The sequence below is a fragment of the Mustela putorius genome, unplaced genomic scaffold (genome assembly GCF_011764305.1).
Source record: "Mustela putorius furo isolate JIRA1106 unplaced genomic scaffold, ASM1176430v1.1 tig00004035_pilon_pilon_pilon, whole genome shotgun sequence".
Taxonomy (NCBI): Eukaryota; Metazoa; Chordata; class Mammalia; order Carnivora; family Mustelidae; genus Mustela; species Mustela putorius.
Genome location: NW_025422171.1, coordinates 2,164,460 through 2,187,010, shown reverse-complemented (window position 1 = coordinate 2,187,010; position 22,551 = coordinate 2,164,460). Strand labels below are relative to the sequence as shown.

The 22,551-nt window shown below is 38.4% G+C and overlaps 1 protein-coding gene across 4 annotated transcripts in view; it reads right to left on the bottom strand.

The window, feature by feature from the left end:
• Positions 1-22,551, bottom strand: part of IFT88 (intraflagellar transport 88) — a 164,039-nt gene that overhangs the window by 121,712 nt on the left and 19,776 nt on the right. For 3 of the 4 annotated variants that reach the window (XM_045072388.1, XM_045072391.1, XM_045072389.1), the window contains exons 4-7: positions 20,414-20,470; positions 7,391-7,444; positions 6,444-6,507; positions 5,820-5,889 (exon numbers count right to left, since the gene is read on the bottom strand). In XM_045072388.1, coding sequence (XP_044928323.1) covers positions 5,820-5,889; positions 6,444-6,507; positions 7,391-7,444; positions 20,414-20,470 — 245 coding nt within the window. The remainder of the gene's footprint in view (positions 1-5,819; positions 5,890-6,443; positions 6,508-7,390; positions 7,445-20,413; positions 20,471-22,551) is intronic. The other variant, XM_045072390.1, reaches the window with a different exon arrangement.

The following is a 22,551-nucleotide window of genomic DNA, read 5'->3' as shown; positions in this document are numbered from 1 at the left end:
CTTGGGTAAATATTTAGTGGTGCTATTGCTAGACTGAACAGTAGCTCCATTTTTAACTTTTTGAGGAAACTCCATACTGTTTTCCATAGTGGCTGCACCAGTTTCAATTCAAACCAACAGTGCATGAGAGCTCCCCTTTATCCACGTCCTAGCCACCACCTGTTGATTCTTGTGTTGTTGACTTTAGCCATTCTGACAGGAGTGAGGGATTAGCTCACTATAGTTTTGATTTGCATTTCCCTGATAGTAACTGATGATGAGCATCATCTCATGTGTCTGTTGGCTGTCTAGATGTCTTCTTTGGAGAAATGTCTGCTCATGTCTTTTGTCCATTTTTTAACTGGATTTGTTTTTTGGGTGTTGAGTTTTATAAGTGCTCTCTCTCTCTCTCTCTGGGATACTAACCTTTAACTGGATAGGTAATTTGCAGATATCTTCTCCCCTTCCATAGCTTGCCTTTTAGTTTTATTGGTTGTTTCCTTTGCTATGCAGAAAGATTTTTAGTTTGATGTAGTCCCAATATTTTATCTTTGGTTTTACTTCCCTTGTCTCAGGAGACATATCTAGAAAATGTTACTATGGCTGATGTCCAAGAAATTACTGCCTGCGTTCTTTCATAAGATTTTTATGGTTTCAGGTCTCGCAGTTAGATCTTTAATCCATTTTAAGCTTATTTTTGTGTATGGTGTAAGAAAGTACCCCAATTTCATTCTTCTGCACATGGCTGGCTGTTCAGTTTTCTCAATACCATTTGTTGAAGAGACTGTCTTTTTCCCATCGGATATTCTTTCCTGTGTTGTCCAAGATTAACTGACCATATAGTTGCAGTTTATTTCTGGATATTCTATTCTGTTCCGTTGAACTTTGTACCCATTTTTGTGCCAGAACCATACTGTTTTGTATACTACAGTTCTGTAATATAACCTGAAGTCTGGAATTGTGATGCCTCCTTTGCTTTTCTTTACCAAGACTGCTTTGACTATTTGGGCTCTTTTGTGTTTCTACACAAACTCTGGGATTGTTTGTTCTAGTTCTGTGAAAAAGGCTATTTGTATTTTGATAGGGATTGCATTAAACATGTAGATTGCTCTGGGTAACAGACATTTTAACAATTTATTTGTTCTTCCAACCCATGAGCATGGAATGTCTTTGTGTTCTCTTCAACTTCTTTCATCAATATTTTATAGTTTTCAGAGTAAAACTCTTCACTTTGGTTAGATTTATTCCTAGGTATCTTATTATATTTGGTGCAGTTATATCTGGAACTGTTTTTTTTTTTTTAATTTCGCTTCCTGCTACTTCACTATTGGCATATAAAAATGCGACAGATTTCTGTAGTTTGATTTTGTATCTGAAACTTCCCTGAATTTATCAGTTCTAGCAGTTTTTTGGCAAAGTCTTCCTGATTTTCTACATATAGTATCATGTCATCTGTAAATAATGAAAGTTTTAATTCCTTGCCCATTTGGATACATTTTATATTTTTTTGTTGCCTGATTTCCGTGGCTAGGACTTTCAGTACTATGTTGACTAAAAGTGGTGAGTGGATTTCCCTATCTTGTTCCTGACCTTTAGGGGAAAAGGTCTTTTTTTCCCGCTTAGGATATGTGTTGGGGGGTGTCTCATATATGTTGAGGTATGTTGCCTCTAAACTTACTTCGTGGGTTTTTATTATGAATGGATGTTGTACTTTGTCAAATGCTTTTCCTGCGTCTATTAAAATGATCCTGTGGTTATCTTTCTTCTTAATGATGTGATGTATCACATTGATAGATTTGCCAAATCTATCAAACCACTTTTGGAACCCAGGAATAAATCCCACTTAATCATGGTGAACAATTTTTAAAATTTATGTTGGGTCCTGTTTCCTAGTATTTTGTTGAAGATTTTAGTATTTATGTTCATCAGAGATATTGGTCTGTAGTTCTCAGTTTCTGGTATCTTTATCTGGTTTTGGTATCAGGGTGATGCTGGTCTCATAGAATGAATTGGAAAATAATCCTTCCCTTTCTATTTTTTGGAATAGTTTGAGAAAAATCGGTCTTAACTTTTCTTTAAATGTTTGGTAGAATTTCCCTGTGAAGCCTTTCTGGTCCTGGACTTGAAAAGAATGTGTATTCTGCTGTTTTAGGATGGAATGTTCTAAATCTATCTGTGAAACCCATCTGTTCCAGTGTGTCACGCAAAGTTATTTGGCAAATAACTTTTGTCGATTTTCTATTTAGATGATCTGTCCATTGATGTAAGTGGGGCATTACAGTCCATTACAGTTATTGTATTATTAGCAATTATTTCCTTTATGTTTGTTATTGTTTCATGCATTTGGGTGCTCTCATGTTGGGTGCAGAAATGTTTATAATTGTCATATCTCCTTGTTGGATTGTCTCCTCAATTATTATATAGTGTCCTTCTTTGTCTCTTGTTACAGTCTTTGTTTTAAAGTCTAGTTTTTGTGATGTAAGTATTACTACTCTGGCTTTATTTGACATCCCTTTACATAATAAATGTTTCTCCGTCCCCTCACTTTCAATCTGCAGGTGGCTTTAGGTCTAAAATAAGTCTCTTGTTGGCAGCGTATAGATGGGTTTTGTTGTTGTTGTTGTTGTTTTTAAGATTTTATTTATTTGACAGACAGATCACAAGTAGGCAGAGAGGTAGGCAGAGAGAGGGAGGGAGGCAGGCTCCCCACTGAGCAGAGAGCCCATGACCTGAGCCCAAGGCAGAGGCTTAACCCACTGAGCCACCCAGGCCCCTCTGGGCTGTTTTTTAATCCATTTTGTTACCCTGTGTCGTTTGATTGGAATGTTTAGTCCATTTACATGAAAAGTAATTATTGATAGCTATGTATTTATTGCTATTTTATTACTTGTTTTGTAGTTGTTTCTGAAGATTTTTCTCTGATCCTTTCTTTTGGTCTTTCTCTGTTTTATAGTTTTCTTTAGTGATATATTTGGATTTCTTTCTCTTTATTCTTTCCATATTTATTATTTTTTGGTTTGCAGTCACCATTAGGTTTATATATAGCATCTTCTGCATATAGCCATCTATATTAAGTTGATGGCTGTTTGAGTTTGAACCCATTCTTCACTCCTGTTATCCCCTCACTTTAGGTATATGATGTCATATTTTATATCCTTTTGAGTTCCTTGACTGGTTTTTAAATAAAATATTTTTACTGCTTTTGTGTTTCTTACTTTCTCACTGTCACTTTTGGTCTTCCCTTTTCACTCAGAGAATCCCCTTTAAACATTTCTTGCAGGGCTGGTTTAGTGGTAATGAGCTCCTTTAGTTTTTGTTTGCCTGGGAATCTCTTTATCTCTCCTCCTATTCTGAATGACAGTCTTTCTGGATAGAGTAATCTTGTCTGAAAATTTTGCCTATTCAGCATTTTGAATATATCGGGTTGCTTCCTTCTGGCTTGGAAAGTGTCTGCTGAAAAATCTCTGCTTAGCCTAATGGATTTTTCCTCGTAAGTTACTGTCTTCTTTTATCTTGCTGCTTTTAACATTTTCTTCTTTATCACTATATTTTGCTATTTTAATTACAGTAGATCTTGGTATGGGTCACTTTTGTCGATTTTGATGGGTATTCTGTGTGCCTCCTGGCTCTGGATATCTGTCTTCTTCCCCAGATTAGGGAAGCTTTCAGCTATTATTTCTTCAAATAAATTTTCTGCTCCCCCTTTTCTTTTGATGGACTTTTATAATATGGCTGTTATCACATTTGGTGGAGTCATTGAATTCCTTAAGTCTATTCTCATTTTCTGTATTTTTTTTCTCTCTTTTCTTCAGCTTGATTACTCTCCACTACTCTCGTCTTCTATGTCATTAATTCGTCCCTCTGCTTCTTCCAGACTGCTGTTCCTTCCACGATGCAGGTTTCTCATTTCATCTATTATACTTTTACTTCTGGTATACCTTATATCTGTATTAAGGGTCTCAATGTCTTTCACTCTTTCCTCAAGTCCAGTGAACATCTTTATGATCACTACTTTAAATTCTCTCTCAGTCATTTTATTTCTATGTGTTTCGCTTAGATCTCCTGCTGTTGCCTTATCCTCTGTTCCTTCATTTGGGACAAATTCCTCTACCTTCGCATTCTAAGTCTCTGTGCAAACTTCTCTGTATTAGGAAAGTCAACTATGTCTCCTGTTCTTGAGGATAGTGGCCTTATAAAGAAGAAGTCCTGTAGTGCCCTGCTGTATAGCGTCCCATGTTCCCCAGGGCCTGGCGCTTCCAGGAGTGTCTCCAGTTTGTACTATGTGCACCTGCTGTTGTGTCCTGGCCACTTTATCCTTCGGGCCCGTCACCTGCAGAGGCTCTCTTTGCCTGCTGTGGACAGTTTTTGGTCCCTGGTCTGAATCTCGAAAATTTTAATGAAGTATTCTCTTACCTGTTTATGAAATGAGACCTGTCACCACTGTCATTGGAACTGAGAGTCTGCAAAATTCCCTCCTTGGGAGGTGCAGTGCTGGTAGGGGTTTGGTCTGGTCTTCTGGGGAGGGATCTGTAGTACTGGGACTTACATAATCCTAACTGCAAAGTGCGTTTTCATTGGAGTATAGGGGATGGGGCTTGGTGTATGCAAGTTAGGTAGCAAACGTCTGCACTGTGTTGGTTCCTACAGGTGGTCCTATACTTATGCTGAAGGGCAAGGGAGGGAAATGGCAACAGCCCATTTATTTGCTCCTGGCAAGGTCTCTCCATGAACACTGTCTCTCTGGGACACCCTCTGACTTGAGCAAATAACCTCCCCACTGTGTGCCCCAGGCACTCCTCAGATTACTGTTTCCTTGCCTTGTGTCCATGGGTCATTTATCTGCCTTCTTTCCAAGAGTAATGCAATGGCTGCCAGGCTCTATCTTGGCCATGCCTGCTAATCTTTAAAACACTAGACTTTGGGGCACCTGGGTGGCTCAGTGGGTTGAGCCTCTGTCTTTGGCTCGGGGTCATGGTCCCAAGGTCCTGGGATCGAGCCTTCATGGGGCTCTCTGCTCAACGGGGAGCCTACTTCCTCCCCCACAACTCCCACCTGCCTGCCTCTCTGCCTACTTGTGATCTCTCTGTCAAATAAATAAATAAACAATAATTTTAAAAAAATCTAGGCTTTAAGTCCCACTGCTTGCCAGAATCCATGAAATTTGGCCCTTTTGGCTTTTCAAGCCAAATCTATGTCATTCAGTTTTCCTTATGCACTCTCCTGTTAGTCTGTCTCTCACTCTTCCCCACTACCACAGCTCTCTGACCACTGCAGCTGCCATGTTTCTGTCCTAAACCCTGTCTCCATACTTCCTACTTTCTTCAATGTATCCTCTTCTCTACCTTTAGTTATGGAATTTGTTCTGCCAGTCTTCAGATTTCTGGAGTATTTAGGATGACTTGATAGTTATCTAGTTATATGTGTGGGATGAGGTGAGCCTCAAGAAGTGGGGGTAGGGTCCTACTCTGCTTACTTAAATTTTACATAGAGTGAAATCATATGGCATTTATCCTTCTCTGACTTATTTCACTTGGTAGTATACTCTTCAGTTCCTTCAATGTCATTGCAAATAACAAGACTTTATTCTTTTTAATGGCTGAATAATATTCCATCACACACACACACACACACACACACAATCAATATATACACCACATCTTTATCCTTTCATGAATTGATGGACACTTGGGCTGCTTCCATATCTTGGCTTTTAAATAATGCTGCCATGAACCTATATAGGGGTACTACTCACATGACCTTTTAAAATACCTGAAAATTATGTATTTGGAAAATAAAAATTAAAAATACACAACACTAAAACAACATGAGAACTTACATACCTATCTTCATTTTTGGCTTCCAGAGGAGGAGCAGGGCCCCTTGACTGACCAAGGGGGTCAAATGCAGAGCCTGAGATACAATTCAAGAGCTCATATTGAATTTGTGATACAAATAATTAAAGAAAACTTGTATAAGTTAAATTTACCTATTTATTAAATGGCTTAAATTACCTATTTATTAAATAGCCAGGACATTTATTATGTTTATATAAACACTTTATATATCAAGAAATTGGTAAAATTTTAACATACATCAAATTTTATAAATAAAATGTGAAAACAAAAATGAGTATTCTTTCAGCATTTATTTCTCCTCCACAGTAATCTATCCTAACTCTAGGAACTCTAAATTATCAATCATGCGAGTAATAATCAATCATGCTGGTATTGAGTTTTTAACTATTCTATTGATATAATACTATTTTCACCTGTAAATTTTTAATTAGGCTTTAACTTATATAAAATAATTTGCATTTTTTAGTTTTTTAAAAATGCAGACATTTTTAATGTACAGGTCAGCACACTTTGTATTTAAAATGGTAACATTTTACATTTACACACAGAAACACAGTAACAACATTAAAACATCTGAAAAAAGTTATTAGAAAAGATAATAGAACAAACCTCTCAAAGCTGCTTTGGTAAAACCAGCTGCTCTCACTGCTGTCATTGGTCTAGTAACTCCATCCTTGAAAGAAAAAAAATCATTTAAAAGGTGTTCTTAAATTAAGATTTGCTTCTTATTTCTAGTTCTGGACATATATTAACATAGTCCCTTTTTTTTTTAGTCCCAGTTTTTCTTATTTTTTTAAAAAGACCTATTCATTTATTTGAGAGAGAGAGAGAGAGAGAGAGAGAGCATGCACACGTGTGGTGGGGAGGGGCAGAGAGAAAGGAAGAGAGAAACTCTAAGCAGACTCTGAGCTGAATGCAGAGCTTCATGCAAGGCTTGATCTCACAATTCTGAGATCATGACCTGAGCTGAAACCAAGAGTTGGACGTTTATTTGACTGTGCCCCCAGACACTGCTTTAACACTTATTTTTAATCACTCTCTGGTTTTTCCTTACACCTGCCTCCTCATGTGTCAGTTCTGTCTCTACTTTCCCTTCCCCCTATAAAATTTCAATTCCTTGCTTTAACGTATCTTACGCCTAGTTTGTAAAGAAAAACTCAAAAGATTTTTATATAGCACCTAATATAAGTTATATAGGTTATTAGCTGCCTATTCCTCTACTTTTTGGTCTCCTATATGCCTATGAGAGAAACTACAGAAATTCTTACAAGTTATAGCATAGGAAAAATGGGACCCAAAGTTCACTACACAAGCAAACTATCAGTTCTATGTCCACTCCCCACTGGGATTTCATTTGAGACCTGAGTAAATCCAATGAGATTTTTGACTCCAAAGATTCTGAACAGTCTAAACTTCAGCCCAAAATTTAAAGAATCATGTTCTTTATATAAGAAACACCTTCTTTAACATTTTAAAATAATATAATAAAAAGTGTCGGCAATAATATTCTAAGTCACAAGAGAGGCCCAAAATGAACAACCACATGACAGAGATACCTGAATAGCCCCTGTCATTGGTCTTCCCATCGAGGATGCCAGGGATGTCTTGGACTAGTAAACAGAAAACTAAATTAAAATGATTCAAAAAATATCTACCTTTAATTTTATAAAAACCAAGTTACAAAAATTTTCTTCATAACTTTTATCTTCATTCAATTGGCAAGTAAACCTAATCTTTTCCATTTATAACCTAAGGATATAAGACTAAACAATAAAACTCTAAAACAAGTCTCAGCAAACTACAACTGTCAGCCTTTGTCAATAACATTTTATTGGAGTACAGCCATACCCCACTGGTCTGCACACTATCTACAGCAGCTTCTATACTACAAATGCAGAGTTTGGTAGCTGCAACTAGGAACTATGACCTGCAGAGCCTATACTGCCTGGCTCTTCACAGAAAATGTTTGCTGTTTTCTATTCTGAAGCACCACCAAAACTCAAAATTTATGAGTAATACAAGCTTAGGCTAATTAATAAAACCATGTTCCACTTAACACACAGTTACATTATGTGTATGACTAATTTCCTTATTCATATCAATAATATGAAGTCAAGTGTCCTAGACTTCAAGGTACTAAAACCAATTTTCTGATCCCTATGGAATATTACAATAAAGACTAGGAAATACTATTCTACTTCATTCTTCCGTTTTTCTCCCATTCTTCCTTTGGATGCTAAAGACATCCAAATTTGGGCAAGACTTCAAACCTTTTCTTTTCTTTTTTTTTTTTTTTAATTTATTTTATTTTTTTAATTTTTTATTTTTTATAAACATATATTTTTATCCCCAGGGGTACAGGTCTGTGAATCACCAGGTTTACACACTTCACAGCACTCACCAAATCACATACCCTCCCCAATGTCCATAATCCCACCCCCTTCTCCCAAACCCCCTCCCCCCGGCAACCCTCAGTTTGTTTTGTGAGATTAAGAGTCACTTATGGTTTGTCTCCCTCCCAATCCCATCTTGTTTCATTTATTCTTCTACCCACTTAAGCCTCCATGTTGCATCACCACTTCCTCATATCAGGGAGATCATATGATAGTTGTCTTTCTCTGCTTGACTTATTTCGCTAAGCATGATACGCTCTAGTTCCATCCATGTTGTTGCAAATGGCAAGATTTCATTTCTTTTGATGGCTGCATAGTATTCCATTGTGTATACATACCACATCTTCTTGATCCATTCATCTGTTGATGGACATCTAGGTTCTTTCCATAGTTTGGCTATTGTGGACATTGCTGCTATAAACATTCGGGTGCATGTGTCCCTTTGGATCACTACATTTGTATCTTTAGGGTAAATACCCAATAGTGCAATTGCTGGGTCATAGGGCAGTTCTATTTTCAACATTTTGAGGAACCTCCATGCTGTTTTCCAGAGTGGCTGCACCAGCTTGCATTCCCACCAACAGTGTAGGAGGGTTCCCCTTTCTCCGCATCCTCGCCAGCATCTGTCATTTCCTGACTTGTTGATTTTAGCCATTCTGACTGGTGTGAGGTGATATCTCATTGTGGTTTTGATTTGTATTTCCCTGATGCCGAGTGATATGGAGCACTTTTTCATGTGTCTGTTGGCCATCTGGATGTCTTCATTGCAGAAATGTCTGTTCATGTCTTCTGCCCATTTCTTGATTGGATTATTTGTTCTTTGGGTGTTGAGTTTGCTAAGTTCTTTATAGATTCTGGACACTAGTCCTTTATCTGATATGTCGTTTGCAAATATCTTCTCCCATTCTGTCAGTTGTCTTTTGATTTTGTTAACTGTTTCCTTTGCTGTGCAAAAGCTTTTGAGCTTGATGAAATCCCAGTAGTTCATTTTTTCCCTTGCTTCCCTTGCCTTTTGCGTTGTTCCTAGGAAGATGTTGCTGCGGCAGAGGTCGAAGAGGTTGCTGCCCGTGTTCTCCTCAAGGATTTTGATGGATTCCTTTCGTACATTGAGGTCCTTCATCCATTTTGAGTCTATTTTTGTGTGTGGTGTAAGGAAATGGTCCAATTTCATTTTTCTGCATGTGGCTGTCCAATTTTCCCAGCACCATTTATTGAAAAGGCTGTCTTTTTTCCATTGGACATTCTTTCCTGCTTTGTCGAAGATTAGTTGACCATAGAGTTGAGGGTCTATTTCTGGGCTCTCTATTCTGTTCCATTGATCTATGTGTCTGTTTTTGTGCCAGTACCATGCTGTCTTGATGATGACAGCTTTGTAATAGAGCTTGAAGTCCGGAATTGTGATGCCACCAACGTTGGCTTTCTTTTTCAATATCCCTTTGGCTATTCGAGGTCTTTTCTGGTTCCATATAAATTTCAGCATTATTTGTTCCATTTCTTTGAAAAAGATGGATGGTACTTTGATAGGAATTGCATTAAATGTGTAGATTGCTTTAGGTAGCATAGACATTTTCACAATATTTATTCTTCCAATCCAGGAGCATGGAACATTTTTCCATTTCTTTGTGTCTTCCTCAATTTCTTTCATGAGTACTTTATAGTTTTCTGAGTATAGATTCTGTGCCTCTTTGGTTAGGTTTATTCCTAGGTATCTTATGGTTTTGGATGCAATTGTAAATGGGATTGACTCCTTAATATCTCTTTCTTCTGTCTTGCTGTTGGTGTAGAGAAATGCAACTGATTTCTGTGCATTGATTTTATATCCTGACACTTTACTGAATTCCTGTATAAGTTCTAGCAGTTTTGGAGTGGAGTCTTTTGGGTTTTCCACATATAGTATCATATCATCTGCAAAGAGTGATAATTTGACTTCTTCTTTGCCGATTTGGATGCCTTTAATTTCCTTTTGTTGTCTGATTGCTGAGGCTAGGACCTCTAGTACGATGTTGAATAGCAGTGGTGATAATGGACATCCCTGCCGTGTTCCTGACCTTAGCGGAAAAGCTTTCAGTTTTTCTCCATTGAGAATGATATTTGCGGTGGGTTTTTCATAGATGGCTTTGATGATATTGAGGTATGTGCCCTCTATCCCTACACTTTGAAGAGTTTTGATCAGGAAGGGATGTTGTACTTTGTCAAATGCTTTTTCAGCATCTATTGAGAGTAAATGCTTTTTCAGCATCTATTGAGAGTATCATATGGTTCTTGTTCTTTCTTTTATTGATGTGTTGTATCACATTGACTGATTTGCGGATGTTGAACCAACCTTGCAGCCCTGGAATAAATCCCACTTGGTCGTGGTGAATAATCTTTTTAATGTACTGTTGAATCCTATTGGCTAGTATTTTGTTGAGTATTTTCGCATCTGTGTTCATCAAGGATATCGGTCTATAGCTCTCTTTTTTGGTGGGATCCTTGTCTGGTTTTGGGATCAAGGTGATGCTGGCCTCATAAAATGAGTTTGGAAGTTTTCCTTCCATTTCTATTTTTTGGAACAGTTTCAGGAGAATAGGAATTAGTTCTTCTTTAAATGTTTGGTAGAATTCCCCCGGGAAGCCGTCTGGCCCTGGGCTTTTGTTTGTTTGGAGATTTTTAATGACTGTTTCAATCTCCTTACTGGTTATGGGTCTGTTCAGGCTTTCTATTTTTTCCTGGTTCAGTTGTGGTAGTTTATATGTTTCTAGGAATGCATCCATTTCTTCCAGATTGTCGAATTTATTGCCGTAGAGTTGCTCATAGTATGTTCTTATAATAGTTTGTATTTCTTTGGTGTTAGTTGTGATCTCTCCTCTTTCATTCATGATTTTATTTATTTGGGTCCTTTCTCTTTTCTTTTTGATAAGTCGGGCCAGGGGTTTATCAATTTTATTAATTCTTTCAAAGAACCAGCTCCTACTTTCGTTGATTTGCTCTATTGTTTTTTTGGTTTCTATTTCATTGATTTCTGCTCTGATCTTTATGATTTCTCTTCTCCTGCTGGGCTTAGGGTTTCTTTCTTGTTCTTTCTCCAGCTCCTTTAGGTGTAGGGTTAGGTTGTGTACCTGAGACCTTTCTTCTTTCTTGAGAAAGGCTTGTACCGCTATATATTTTCCTCTCAGGACTGCCTTTGTTGTGTCCCACAGATTTTGAACCGTTGTATTTTCATTATCATTTGTTTCCATGATTTTTTTCAATTCTTCTTTAATTTCCCGGTTGACCCATTCATTCTTTAGAAGGATACTGTTTAGTCTCCATGTATTTGGGTTCTTTTCAAACTTCCTTTTGTGGTTGAGTTCTAGCTTTAGAGCATTGTGGTCTGAAAATATGCAGGGAATGATCCCAATCTTTTGATACCGGTTGAGTCCTGATTTAGGACCGAGGATGTGATCTATTCTGGAGAATGTTCCATGTGCACTAGAGAAGAATGTGTATTCTGTTGCTTTGGGATGAAATGTTCTGAATATATCTGTGATGTCCATCTGGTCCAGTGTGTCGTTTAAGGCCTTTATTTCCTTGCTGATCTTTTGCTTGGATGACCTGTCCATTTCAGTGAGGGGAGTGTTAAAGTCCCCTACTATTATTGTATTATGGTTGATGTGTTTCTTTGATTTTGTTATTAATTGGTTTATATAGTTGGCTGGCTGCTCCCACATTGGGGGCATAGATATTTAAAATTGTTAAATCTTCTTGTTGGACTGACCCTTTGAGTATGATATAGTGTCCTTCCTCATCTCTTATTATAGTCTTTGGCTTAAAATCTAATTGATCTGATATAAGGATTGCCACTCCTGCTTTTTCTTCTGATGTCCCATTAGCATGGTAAATTCTTTTCCACCCCCTCACTTTAAATCTGGAGGTGTCTTCGGGCTTAAAATGTGTTTCTTGGAGGCAACATATAGATGGGTTTTGTTTTTTTATCCCATTCTGATACCCTGTGTCTTTTGACAGGGGCATTTAGCCCATTCACATTCAGGGTAACTATTGAGAGATATGAATTTAGTGCCATTGTATTGCCTGTAAGGTGACTGTTACTGTATATGGTCTCTGTTCCTTTCTGATCTACTACCACTTGTAGGCTCTCTCTTTGCTTAGAGGACCCCTTTCAATATTTCCTGTAGAGCTGGTTTGGTATTTGCAAATTCTTTCAGTTGTGTTGTTTGTCCTGGAAGCTTTTAATCTCTCCTTCTATTTTCAATGATAGCCTAGCTGGATATAGTATTCTTGGCTGCATGTTTTTCTCGTTTAGTGCTCTGAAAATATCATGCCAGCTCTTTCTGGCCTGCCAGGTCTCTGTGGATAAGTCAGCTGCCAATCTAATATTTTTACCATTGTATGTTACAGACTTCTTTTCCCGGGCTGCTTTCAGGATTTTCTCTTTGTCATTGAGACTTGTAAATTTTACTATTAGGTGGCGGGGTGTGGGCCTATTCTTATTGATTTTGAGGGGCATTCTCTGAACCTCCTGAATTTTGATGCTCGTTCCCTTTGCCATATTGGGGAAATTCTCCCCAATAATTCTCTCCAGTATACCTTCTGCTCCCCTCTCTCACTTTCTTCTTCTTCTGGAATCCCAATTATTCTAATGTTGTTTCGTCTTATGGTGTCACTTATCTCTCGAATTCTCCCCTCGTGGTCCAGTAGCTGTTTGTCCCTCTTTTGCTCAGCTTCTTTATTCTCTGTCATTTGGTCTTCTATATCACTAATTCTTTCTTCTGCCTCATTTATCCTAGCAGTTAGAGCTTCCATTTTTGATTGCACCTCATTAATAGCTTTTTTGATTTCACCTTGGTTAGATTTTAGTTCTTTTATTTCTCCAGAAAGGGCTTTTATATCTCTCGAGAGGGTTTTCTCTAATATCTTCCATGCCTTTTTTCGAGCCCGGCTAGAACCTTGAGAATTGTCATTCTGAACTCTAGATCTGACATATTACCGATGTCTGTATTGATTAGGTCCCTAGCCTTCGGTACTGCCTCTCTGTTCTTTTTTTTGTGTTGAATTTTTACGTCTTGTCATTTTGTCCAGATAAGAGTAAATGAAGGGGGAAGTAAAATACTAAAAGGGTGGCAACAACCCCAGGAAAATATGCTTTAGCCAAATTAGAAGAGATCCAAAATCGTGAGTGGGGAGAAAGGGGATAAAAAGAGGTTCAAAAAGGAAGAAAGAAAAAAAAAAAAAAAAAAAAAAAGAAAAAGAAAAAAAAAAAAAAAAAAAGAAAAAAAGAATTTTTAAAAAAAGAAAACACCTAAGAAAAATGTAAATATATATATATATATATATTAGATAAACTAGTAAAAAAATCGTTAAAAAAAAAAGGTAAAAAAGGTAACAGTTAAAAAAAAAATTTTACCCGAAGGCGAGAAAAAAAAAAAAAATGAAAAAGAAAAAATTAAATTAACTGCAAGACTAAAAAAGATCACAGGAAAAAAGCCATGAGTTCCGTGCTTGGCTTTCTCCTCCTCTGGAATTCTGCTGCTCTCCTTGGTATTGAAACCGCACTCCTTGGTAGGTGAACTTGGTCTCGGCTGGATTTCTTGTTGATCTTCTGGGGGAGGGGCCTGTTGTAGTGATTCTCAAGTGTCTTTGCCCCAGGCGGAATTACACCGCCCTTCCCCGGGGCCGGGGTGAGTAATCCGCTCGGGTTTGCTTTCAGGAGCTTTTGTTCCCTGAGCGCTTTCCGTAGAGTTCCGGAGGACGGGAATACAAATGGCGGCCTCCTGGTCTCCGGCCCGGAGGAGCCGAGAGCCCAGGGCCCCACTCCTCAGTGCGCCCTCAGAGAACAGCGCCCAGTTACTCCCGTCTGCCTGACCTCCGGCCGCGCTCCGAGCTCTCCGAGCCTGCGACCGGTTCAAGGTAACACGGAGCTGCGAGCTTACTGTCAGCTCTGCCTCTGTAGCCGGCTTTCCCGTTCCAATACCCGCAAGCTCTGCGACACTCAGACACCCCCGATCCTTCTGTGACCCTGCGGGACCTGAGGCCACGCTGACCCCGCGTGGGCTTCGCCCCGGTTTAGCCTCTGGAGCGATGTCCCTCAGCGGAACAGACTTTTAAAAGTCCTGATTTTGTGCGCGGTTGCTCCACCGCTTGCTGGGAGCCGGCCCCTCCCCCCGGGGTCTATCTTCCCGTCGCTTTGGATTCACTTCTCCGCCGGTCCTACCTTTCAGAAAGTGGTTGTTTTTCTGTTTCCAGAATTGCTGTTCTTCTCTTCGATCTGCCGATGGATTTTCAGGTGTTTGCAATCTTTAGATAAGCTATCTAGCTGATCTCCGGCTAGCTGAAGCAGTCTCAGCTTGCTACTTCTCCGCCATCTTGACTCCTCCCTGTGCAAAAGCTTTTGATCTTGATGAAATCCCAGTAGTTCATTTTTTCCCTTGCTTCCCTTGCCTTTTGCGTTGTTCCTAGGAAGATGTTGCTGCGGCAGAGGTCGAAGAGGTTGCTGCCCGCGTTCTCCTCAAGGATTTTGATGGATTCCTTTCGTACATTGAGGTCCTTCATCCATTTTGAGTCTATTTTTGTGTGTGGTGTAAGGAAATGGTCCAATTTCATTTTTCTGCATGTGGCTGTCCAATTTTCCCAGCACCATTTATTGAAAAGGCTGTCTTTTTTCCATTGGACATTCTTTCCTGCTTTGTCGAAGATTAGTTGACCATAGAGTTGAGGGTCTATTTCTGGGCTCTCTATTCTGTTCCATTGATCTATGTGTCTGTTTTTGTGCCAGTACCATGCTGTCTTGATGATGACAGCTTTGTAATAGAGCTTGAAGTCCGGAATTGTGATGCCACCAACGTTGGCTTTCTTTTTTCAATATCCCTTTGGCTATTCGAGGTCTTTTCTGGTTCCATATAAATTTTAGAATTATTTGTTCCATTTCTTTGAAAAAGATGGATGGTACTTTGATAGGAATTGCATTAAATGTGTAGATTGCTTTAGGTAGCATAGACATTTTCACAATATTTATTCTTCCAATCCAGGAGCATGGAACATTTTTCCATTTCTTTGTGTCTTCCTCAATTTCTTTCATGAGTACTTTATAGTTTTCTGAGTATAGATTCTGTGTCTCTTTGGTTAGGTTTATTCCTAGGTATCTTATGGTTTTGGATGCAATTGTAAATGGGATTGACTCCTTAATATCTCTTTCTTCTGTCTTGCTGTTGGTGTAGAGAAATGCAACTGATTTCTGTGCATTGATTTTATATCCTGACACTTTACTGAATTCCTGTATAAGTTCTAGCAGTTTTGGAGTGCAGTCTTTTGGGTTTTCCACATATAGTATCATATCATCTGCAAAGAGTGATAATTTGACTTCTTCTTTGCCGTTTTGGATGCCTTTAATTTCCTTTTGTTGTCTGATTGCTGAGGCTAGGACCTCTAGTACGATGTTGAATAGCAGTGGTGATAATGGACATCCCTGCCGTGTTCCTGACCTTAGCGGAAAAGCTTTCAGTTTTTCTCCATTGAGAATGATATTTGCGGTGGGTTTTTCATAGATGGCTTTGATGATATTGAGGTATGTGCCCTCTATCCCTACACTTTGAAGAGTTTTGATCAGGAAGGGATGTTGTACTTTGTCAAATGCTTTTTCAGCATCTATTGAGAGTATCATATGGTTCTTGTTCTTACTTTTATTGATGTGTTGTATCACATTGACTGATTTGCGGATGTTGAACCAACCTTGCAGCCCTGGAATAAATCCCACTTGGTCGTGGTGAATAATCTTTTTAATGTACTGTTGAATCCTATTGGCTAGTATTTTGTTGAGTATTTTCGCATCTGTGTTCATCAAGGATATCGGTCTATAGCTCTCTTTTTTGGTGGGATCCTTGTCTGGTTTTGGGATCAAGGTGATGCTGGCCTCATAAAATGAGTTTGGAAGTTTTCCTTCCATTTCTATTTTTTGGAACAGTTTCAGGAGAATAGGAATTAGTTCTTCTTTAAATGTTTGGTAGAATTCCCCCGGGAAGCCGTCTGGCCCTGGGCTTTTGTTTGTTTGGAGATTTTTAATGACTGTTTCAATCTCCTTACTGGTTATGGGTTTGTTCAAGTTTTCTATTTCTTCCTGGTTCAGTTGTGGTAGTTTATATGTTTCTAGGAATGCATCCATTTCTTCCAGATTGTCAAATTTATTGCCGTAGAGTTGCTCATAGTATGTTCTTATAATAGTTTGTATTTCTTTGGTGTTAGTTGTGATCTCTCCTCTTTCATTCATGATTTTATTTATTTGGGTCCTTTCTCTTTTCTTTTTGATAAGTCAGGCCAGGGGTTTATCAATTTTATTAATTCTTTCAAAGAACCAGCTCCTAGTTTCGTTGATTTGTTCTATTGTTTTTTTGGTTTCTATTTCATTGATTTCTGCTCTGATCTTTATGATTTCTCTTCTCCTGCTGGGCTTAGGGTTTCTTTCTTGTTCTTTCTCCAGCTCCATTAGGTGTAGGGTTAGGTTGTGTACCTGAGACCTTTCTTGTTTCTTGAGAAAGGCTTGTACCGCTATATATTTTCCTCTCAGGACTGCCTTTGTTGTGTCCCACAGATTTTGAACCGTTGTGTTTTCATTATCATTTGTTTCCATGATTTTTTTCAATTCTTCTTTAATTTCCCGGTTGACCCATTCATTCTTTAGAAGGATACTGTTTAGTCTCCATGTATTTGGGTTCTTTCCAAACTTCCTTTTGTGGTTGAGTTCTAGCTTTAGAGCATTGTGGTCTGAAAATATGCAGGGAATGATCCCAATCTTTTGACACCGGTTGAGTCCTGATTTAGGACCGAGGATGTGATCTATTCTGGAGAATGTTCCATGTGCACTAGAGAAGAATGTGTATTCTGTTGCTTTGGGATGAAATATTCTGAATATATCTGTGATGTCCATCTGGTCCAGTGTGTCATTTAAGGCCTTTATATCCTTGCTGATCTTTTGCTTGGATGACCTGTCCATTTCAGTGAGGGGAGTGTTAAAGTCCCCTACTATCATTGTATTATTGTTGATGTGTTTCTTTGATTTTGTTATTAATTGGTTTATATAGTTGGCTGCTCCCACATTGGGGGCATAGATATTTAAAATTGTTAAATCTTCTTGTTGGACAGACCCTTTGAGTATGATATAGTGTCCTTCCTCCTCATCTCTTATTATAGTCTTTGGCTTAAAATCTAATTGATCTGATATAAGGATTGCCACTCCTGCTTTCTTTCTTCTGATGTCCATTAGCATGGTAAATTCTTTTCCACCCCCTCACTTTAAATCTGGAGGTGTCTTCGGGCTTAAAATGTGTTTCTTGGAGGCAACATATAGATGGGTTTTGTTTTTTTTATCCATTCTGATACCCTGTGTCTTTTGACAGGGGCATTTAGCCCATTCACATTCAGGGTAACTATTGAGAGATATGAATTTAGTGCCATTGTATTGCCTGTAAGGTGACTGTTACTGTATATGGTCTCTGTTCCTTTCTGATCTACCACTTGTAGGCTCTCTCTTTGCTTAGAGGACCCCTTTCAATATTTCCTGTAGAGCTGGTTTGGTATTTGCAAATTCTTTCAGTTGTTGTTTGTCCTGGAAGCTTTTAATCTCTCCTTCTATTTTCAATGATAGCCTAGCTGGATATAGTATTCTTGGCTGCATGTTTTTTCTCGTTTAGTGCTCTGAAAATATCATGCCAGCTCTTTCTGGCCTGCCAGGTCTCTGTGGATAAGTCAGCTGCCAATCTAATATTTTTACCATTGTATGTTACAGACTTCTTTTCCCGGGCTGCTTTCAGGATTTTCTCTTTGTCATTGAGACTTGTAAATTTTACTATTAGGTGACGGGGTGTGGGCCTATTCTTATTGATTTTGAGGGGCATTCTCTGAACCTCCTGAATTTTGATGCTCGTTCCCTTTGCCATATTGGGGAAATTCTCCCCAATAATTCTCTCCAGTATACCTTCTGCTCCCCTCTCACTTTCTTCTTTCTTCTGGAATCCCAATTATTCTAATGTTTTTTTCGTCTTATGGTGTCACTTATCTCTCGAATTCTCCCCCTCGTGGTCCAGTAGCTGTTTGTCCCTCTTTTGATCAGCTTCTTTATTCTCTGTCATTTGGTCTTCTATATCACTAATTCTTTCTTCTGCCTCATTTATCCTAGCAGTGAGAGCCTCCATTTTTGATTGCACCTCATTAATAGCTTTTTTGATTTCAACTTGGTTAGATTTTAGTTCTTTTATTTCTCCAGAAAGGGCTTTTATATCTCTCGAGAGGGTTTCTCTAATATCTTCCATGCCTTTTTCGAGCCCGGCTAGAACCTTGAGAATTGTCATTCTGAACTCTAGATCTGACATATTACCGATGTCTGTATTGATTAGGTCCCTAGCCTTCGGTACTGCCTCTTGTTCTTTTTTTTTGTGTGTGAATTTTTACGTCTTGTCATTTTGTCCAGATAAGAGTAAATGAAGGGGCAAGTAAAATACTAAAAGGGTGGCAACAACCCCAGGAAAATATGCTTTAACCAAATTAGAAGAGATCCAAAATCGTGAGTGGGGAGAAAGGGGATAAAAAGAGGTTCAAAAAGGAAGAGAGAAAAAAGAAAAAAAAAAAAAAGAAAAGAAAAGAATTTTAAAAAAAGAAAACACCTAAGAAAAATGTAAAAAAAATATATATATATATATTAGATAAACTAGTAAAAAATCGTTAAAAAAGAAAAAGGTAACAGTTAAAAAAAAAAAATTTTACCCGAAGGCGAGAAAAAAAAAATGAAAAAGAAAAAATTAAATTAACTGCAAGACTAAAAAAGATCACAGGAAAAAAGCCATGAGTTCCGTGCTTGGCTTTCTCCTCCTCTGGAATTCTGCTGCTCTCCTTGGTATTGAAACCGCACTCCTTGGTAGGTGAACTTGGTCTCGGCTGGATTTCTTGTTGATCTTCTGGGGGAGGGGCCTGTTTTAGTGATTCTCAAGTGTCTTTGCCCCAGGCGGAATTACACCGCCCTTACCCGGGGCCAGGGTGAGTAATCCGCTCGGGTTTGCTTTCAGGAGCTTTTGTTCCCTGAGCGCTTTCCGTAGAGTTCCAGAGGACGGGAATACAAATGGCGGCCTCCTGGTCTCCGGCCCGGAGGAGCCGAGAGCCCAGGGCCCCACTCCTCAGTGCGCCCTCAGAGAACAGCGCCCAGTTACTCCCGTCTGCCTGACCTCCGGCCGCGCTCCGAGCTCACTGAGCCTGCGACCGGTTCAAGGTAACCCCGAGCTGCGAGCTTACTGTCGGCTCTGTCTCTGTAGCCGGCTTTCCCGTTCCAATACCCGCAAGCTCTGTGACACTCAGACACCCCCGATCCTTCTGTGACCCTGCGGGACCTGAGGCCACGCTGACCCCGCGTGGGCTTCGCCCCGGTTTAGCCTCTGGAGCGATGTCCCTCAGCGGAACAGACTTTTAAAAGTCCTGATTTTGTGCGCGGTTGCTCCGCCGCTTGCCGGGAGCCGGCCCCTCCCCCCGGGGTCTATCTTCCCGTCGCTTTGGATTCACTTCTCCGCCGGTCCTACCTTTCAGAAAGTGGTTGATTTTCTGTTTCCAGAATTGCTGTTCTTCTTCTCTTCGATCTGCCGATGGATTTTCAGGTGTTTGCAATCTTTAGATAAGCTATCTAGCTGATCTCCGGCTAGCTGAAGCAGTCTCAGCTTGCTACTTCTCCGCCATCTTGACTCCCTCCCAAACCTTTTCTTTATGGATTTTTATATAGCATCTTTCCTCCAAATATCTCAAATAAAAGCAACACTGAAATATATGCCTCTGAAAATTTTCTCAAATTTTCTAATTTTATTTTTCATGTATTAATTGGTAGGTTTTAAAATATAAACATCATTACTTTTATATAACATTTAACTTCACATAAAAATATGAATGGAATACACATGAGACTTGGTAATACTACACAAAAAATGAAAGGAAGTCAATCAACAAACAAAAGGTTTACAAATAGAAATGATAATAAAATCTTTTCTGATAAATTTATAATCAAAGTGACTATAATATAAAAGCTATTAATCAAATTAGACCTTTATAAGGTTTGTAACTATCTAAAATGAAAAATATATCTGGGTCACAGACGGAAAGATAACTCAAATTATTTAGAACTGCCTAAAGTGAACTTATGGGTAAGAAAAAGCACCTTAGTATTTTTAGCTAAAGTAAACCTACCCCATATCCAGTAGCTACAGGTCTAGTAACTGCTGTGCTTGGTATTTTAGCAGTTATCTTGGGGAGGAAAAAAAACATAGTTAATAGAATTCAAATTAAGCTATACAATAGAAAACTAGAAAAGCAATGGGAAATATAGACTCTTCAATAGAGAAATATTTATATAATACTTAGAATAACTTCTCTTAAATTACTCTAAATATTAAGGATCCCAGGTATTTTAAAGTATTAAGAAGGAGAGTTTTTCTGGAATTCATTTTAAAGGATTAAACAAACTTGAGAATTATCTGAGGTACCAATGAGAAAGGTTAGTTTTCATGACTGCTTCAATCATTCATACTGACTACTGCCAGCCACTAGGCCGAGAGACACAGGATCTTGCATCAGAGAATCTGCATTTAAATTTCAGCTCTCCTTCTACCTGCTGTTTTTATTCATACCTTTTTGAACCTAAATTTTCTCATCTTTGAAATAAGGATATCCTGATGCCAAAATTGTAATTGGAATCAAACAGGACCATGTAGACGGTAATCTCCCAACTAACACAATGTCCCTTGTGTTAGTTGTTAGGCATATTTGTTTGAAATATTTGATTAAAGCATCATTAGTACAAGAGCTCTACTTCTGGTTATGACGGACTGCTGTTTTAAACAACTTTAAATAACCTTCCCACTAAGAATAACTAAAAAAGCTGGGAACATTTAAAAAAATTTTTTTTAAGGATTGTCTCTCCCTCTTTTATTTTTTTTTTTTTAAGGATTTTATGTATTCATTTGTCAGTGAGACACACAGCAAGAGAGGGGGCACAAGCAGGAGAGTGGAAGAGAGAGAAGCAAGCTTACTCCTAAGCAGAGAGCCCAATGCGTGGCTTGATCCAAGGACCCTGGGATCATGACCTGAGTCAAAGGCAGACGCTTAACAACTGAGGCACCCAGGTGCCCCAAGACAAAAATATTTTTATAAAAAATCAATTTGAATATATTAGAGAATCAAAAAGGCAGTGAATAATTAACAAGGTTTCAAGCTATAGAAAAGGAAAAGCTAGAGAAGTATGCCTGCATTTGAGCCTGCTTTTCTCCAAAAGGCATGACTAAGTAGCTGAACACAGCTATCTAAAGACTCTCTTAAGACATAAAATGTTGGAGTTGGGAGGGGATGCTGCCACGGAGGCAGCCTTGGTAATCCTCTAGGCTTTGACTGTGATCTCAAAAGGCTATACTCTACAACTGAAAGTAGATAAAAAGCATACAAGCCTTCATAAAACTGAAGTCCAATTAGGAACCATCTCAAACTCAACTGAATTAAGGTTAGCCAGGACTCCTAATGTCTCTAGGACCATAAGCAAAAGTAAATTCTCCAGTGAAAGGTAAGATCATATAGAGTTGCGCTAAACAGTGGAACTTTTCTGCAGTGGTGAAAATGTTCTTTATCCGCCCTTTCTGGTAAGAGCTATTAGCCACATGTGGCTATTGAGCATTTGAAATGTGAGTGACTGGTGTAATCTGAATTTTTATATTTTACTTTATTATAAATAGTTTAAATGTACATAGCCGCATGTACCTAGTCATTATTATACTGACAACTCAGACATATACCCTTAAATTATCTCTAAAATTTTTCATTTACAATGCCTGACATTGAATCAAAAACAACCTGACATACAGGAGGCAAGACTACCTAATGAAAAGGGAAGAGAAACAAAAGACTAGAAAGACACTCAGAAAAGGATACATATAATGGAAATGTCAGACACAGACTTCAACATAACTATGATTAATATGATCAATGAATTAAAAGACAAGATTGATAACTTCAGCAGAGAACTGGAAAGTATAAAAAAGGAATAAATAGAAATTATAGAACCCCCAAACAGTTGAAAATGTAAAATTCTGGCATTGTCAAGGAAGTAGTAAAACTCTAAGTAATACTAGACTTTAATAATTTAAAGATGAGTATTGTAATCTTCAGGAAAACACTAGAGAGAATGGTTAAAGAATATAAACACACAAGATAACATTGGGAAGATATGGAATAATAAAAAAAGAAATAAAAGAAGGCAAGAAATAAGAGAAAATGATACATAAAAGAGTCAGAGAAAACAAAAAGCAAATAGACAAGTTAAAACCAAATCAGTAATT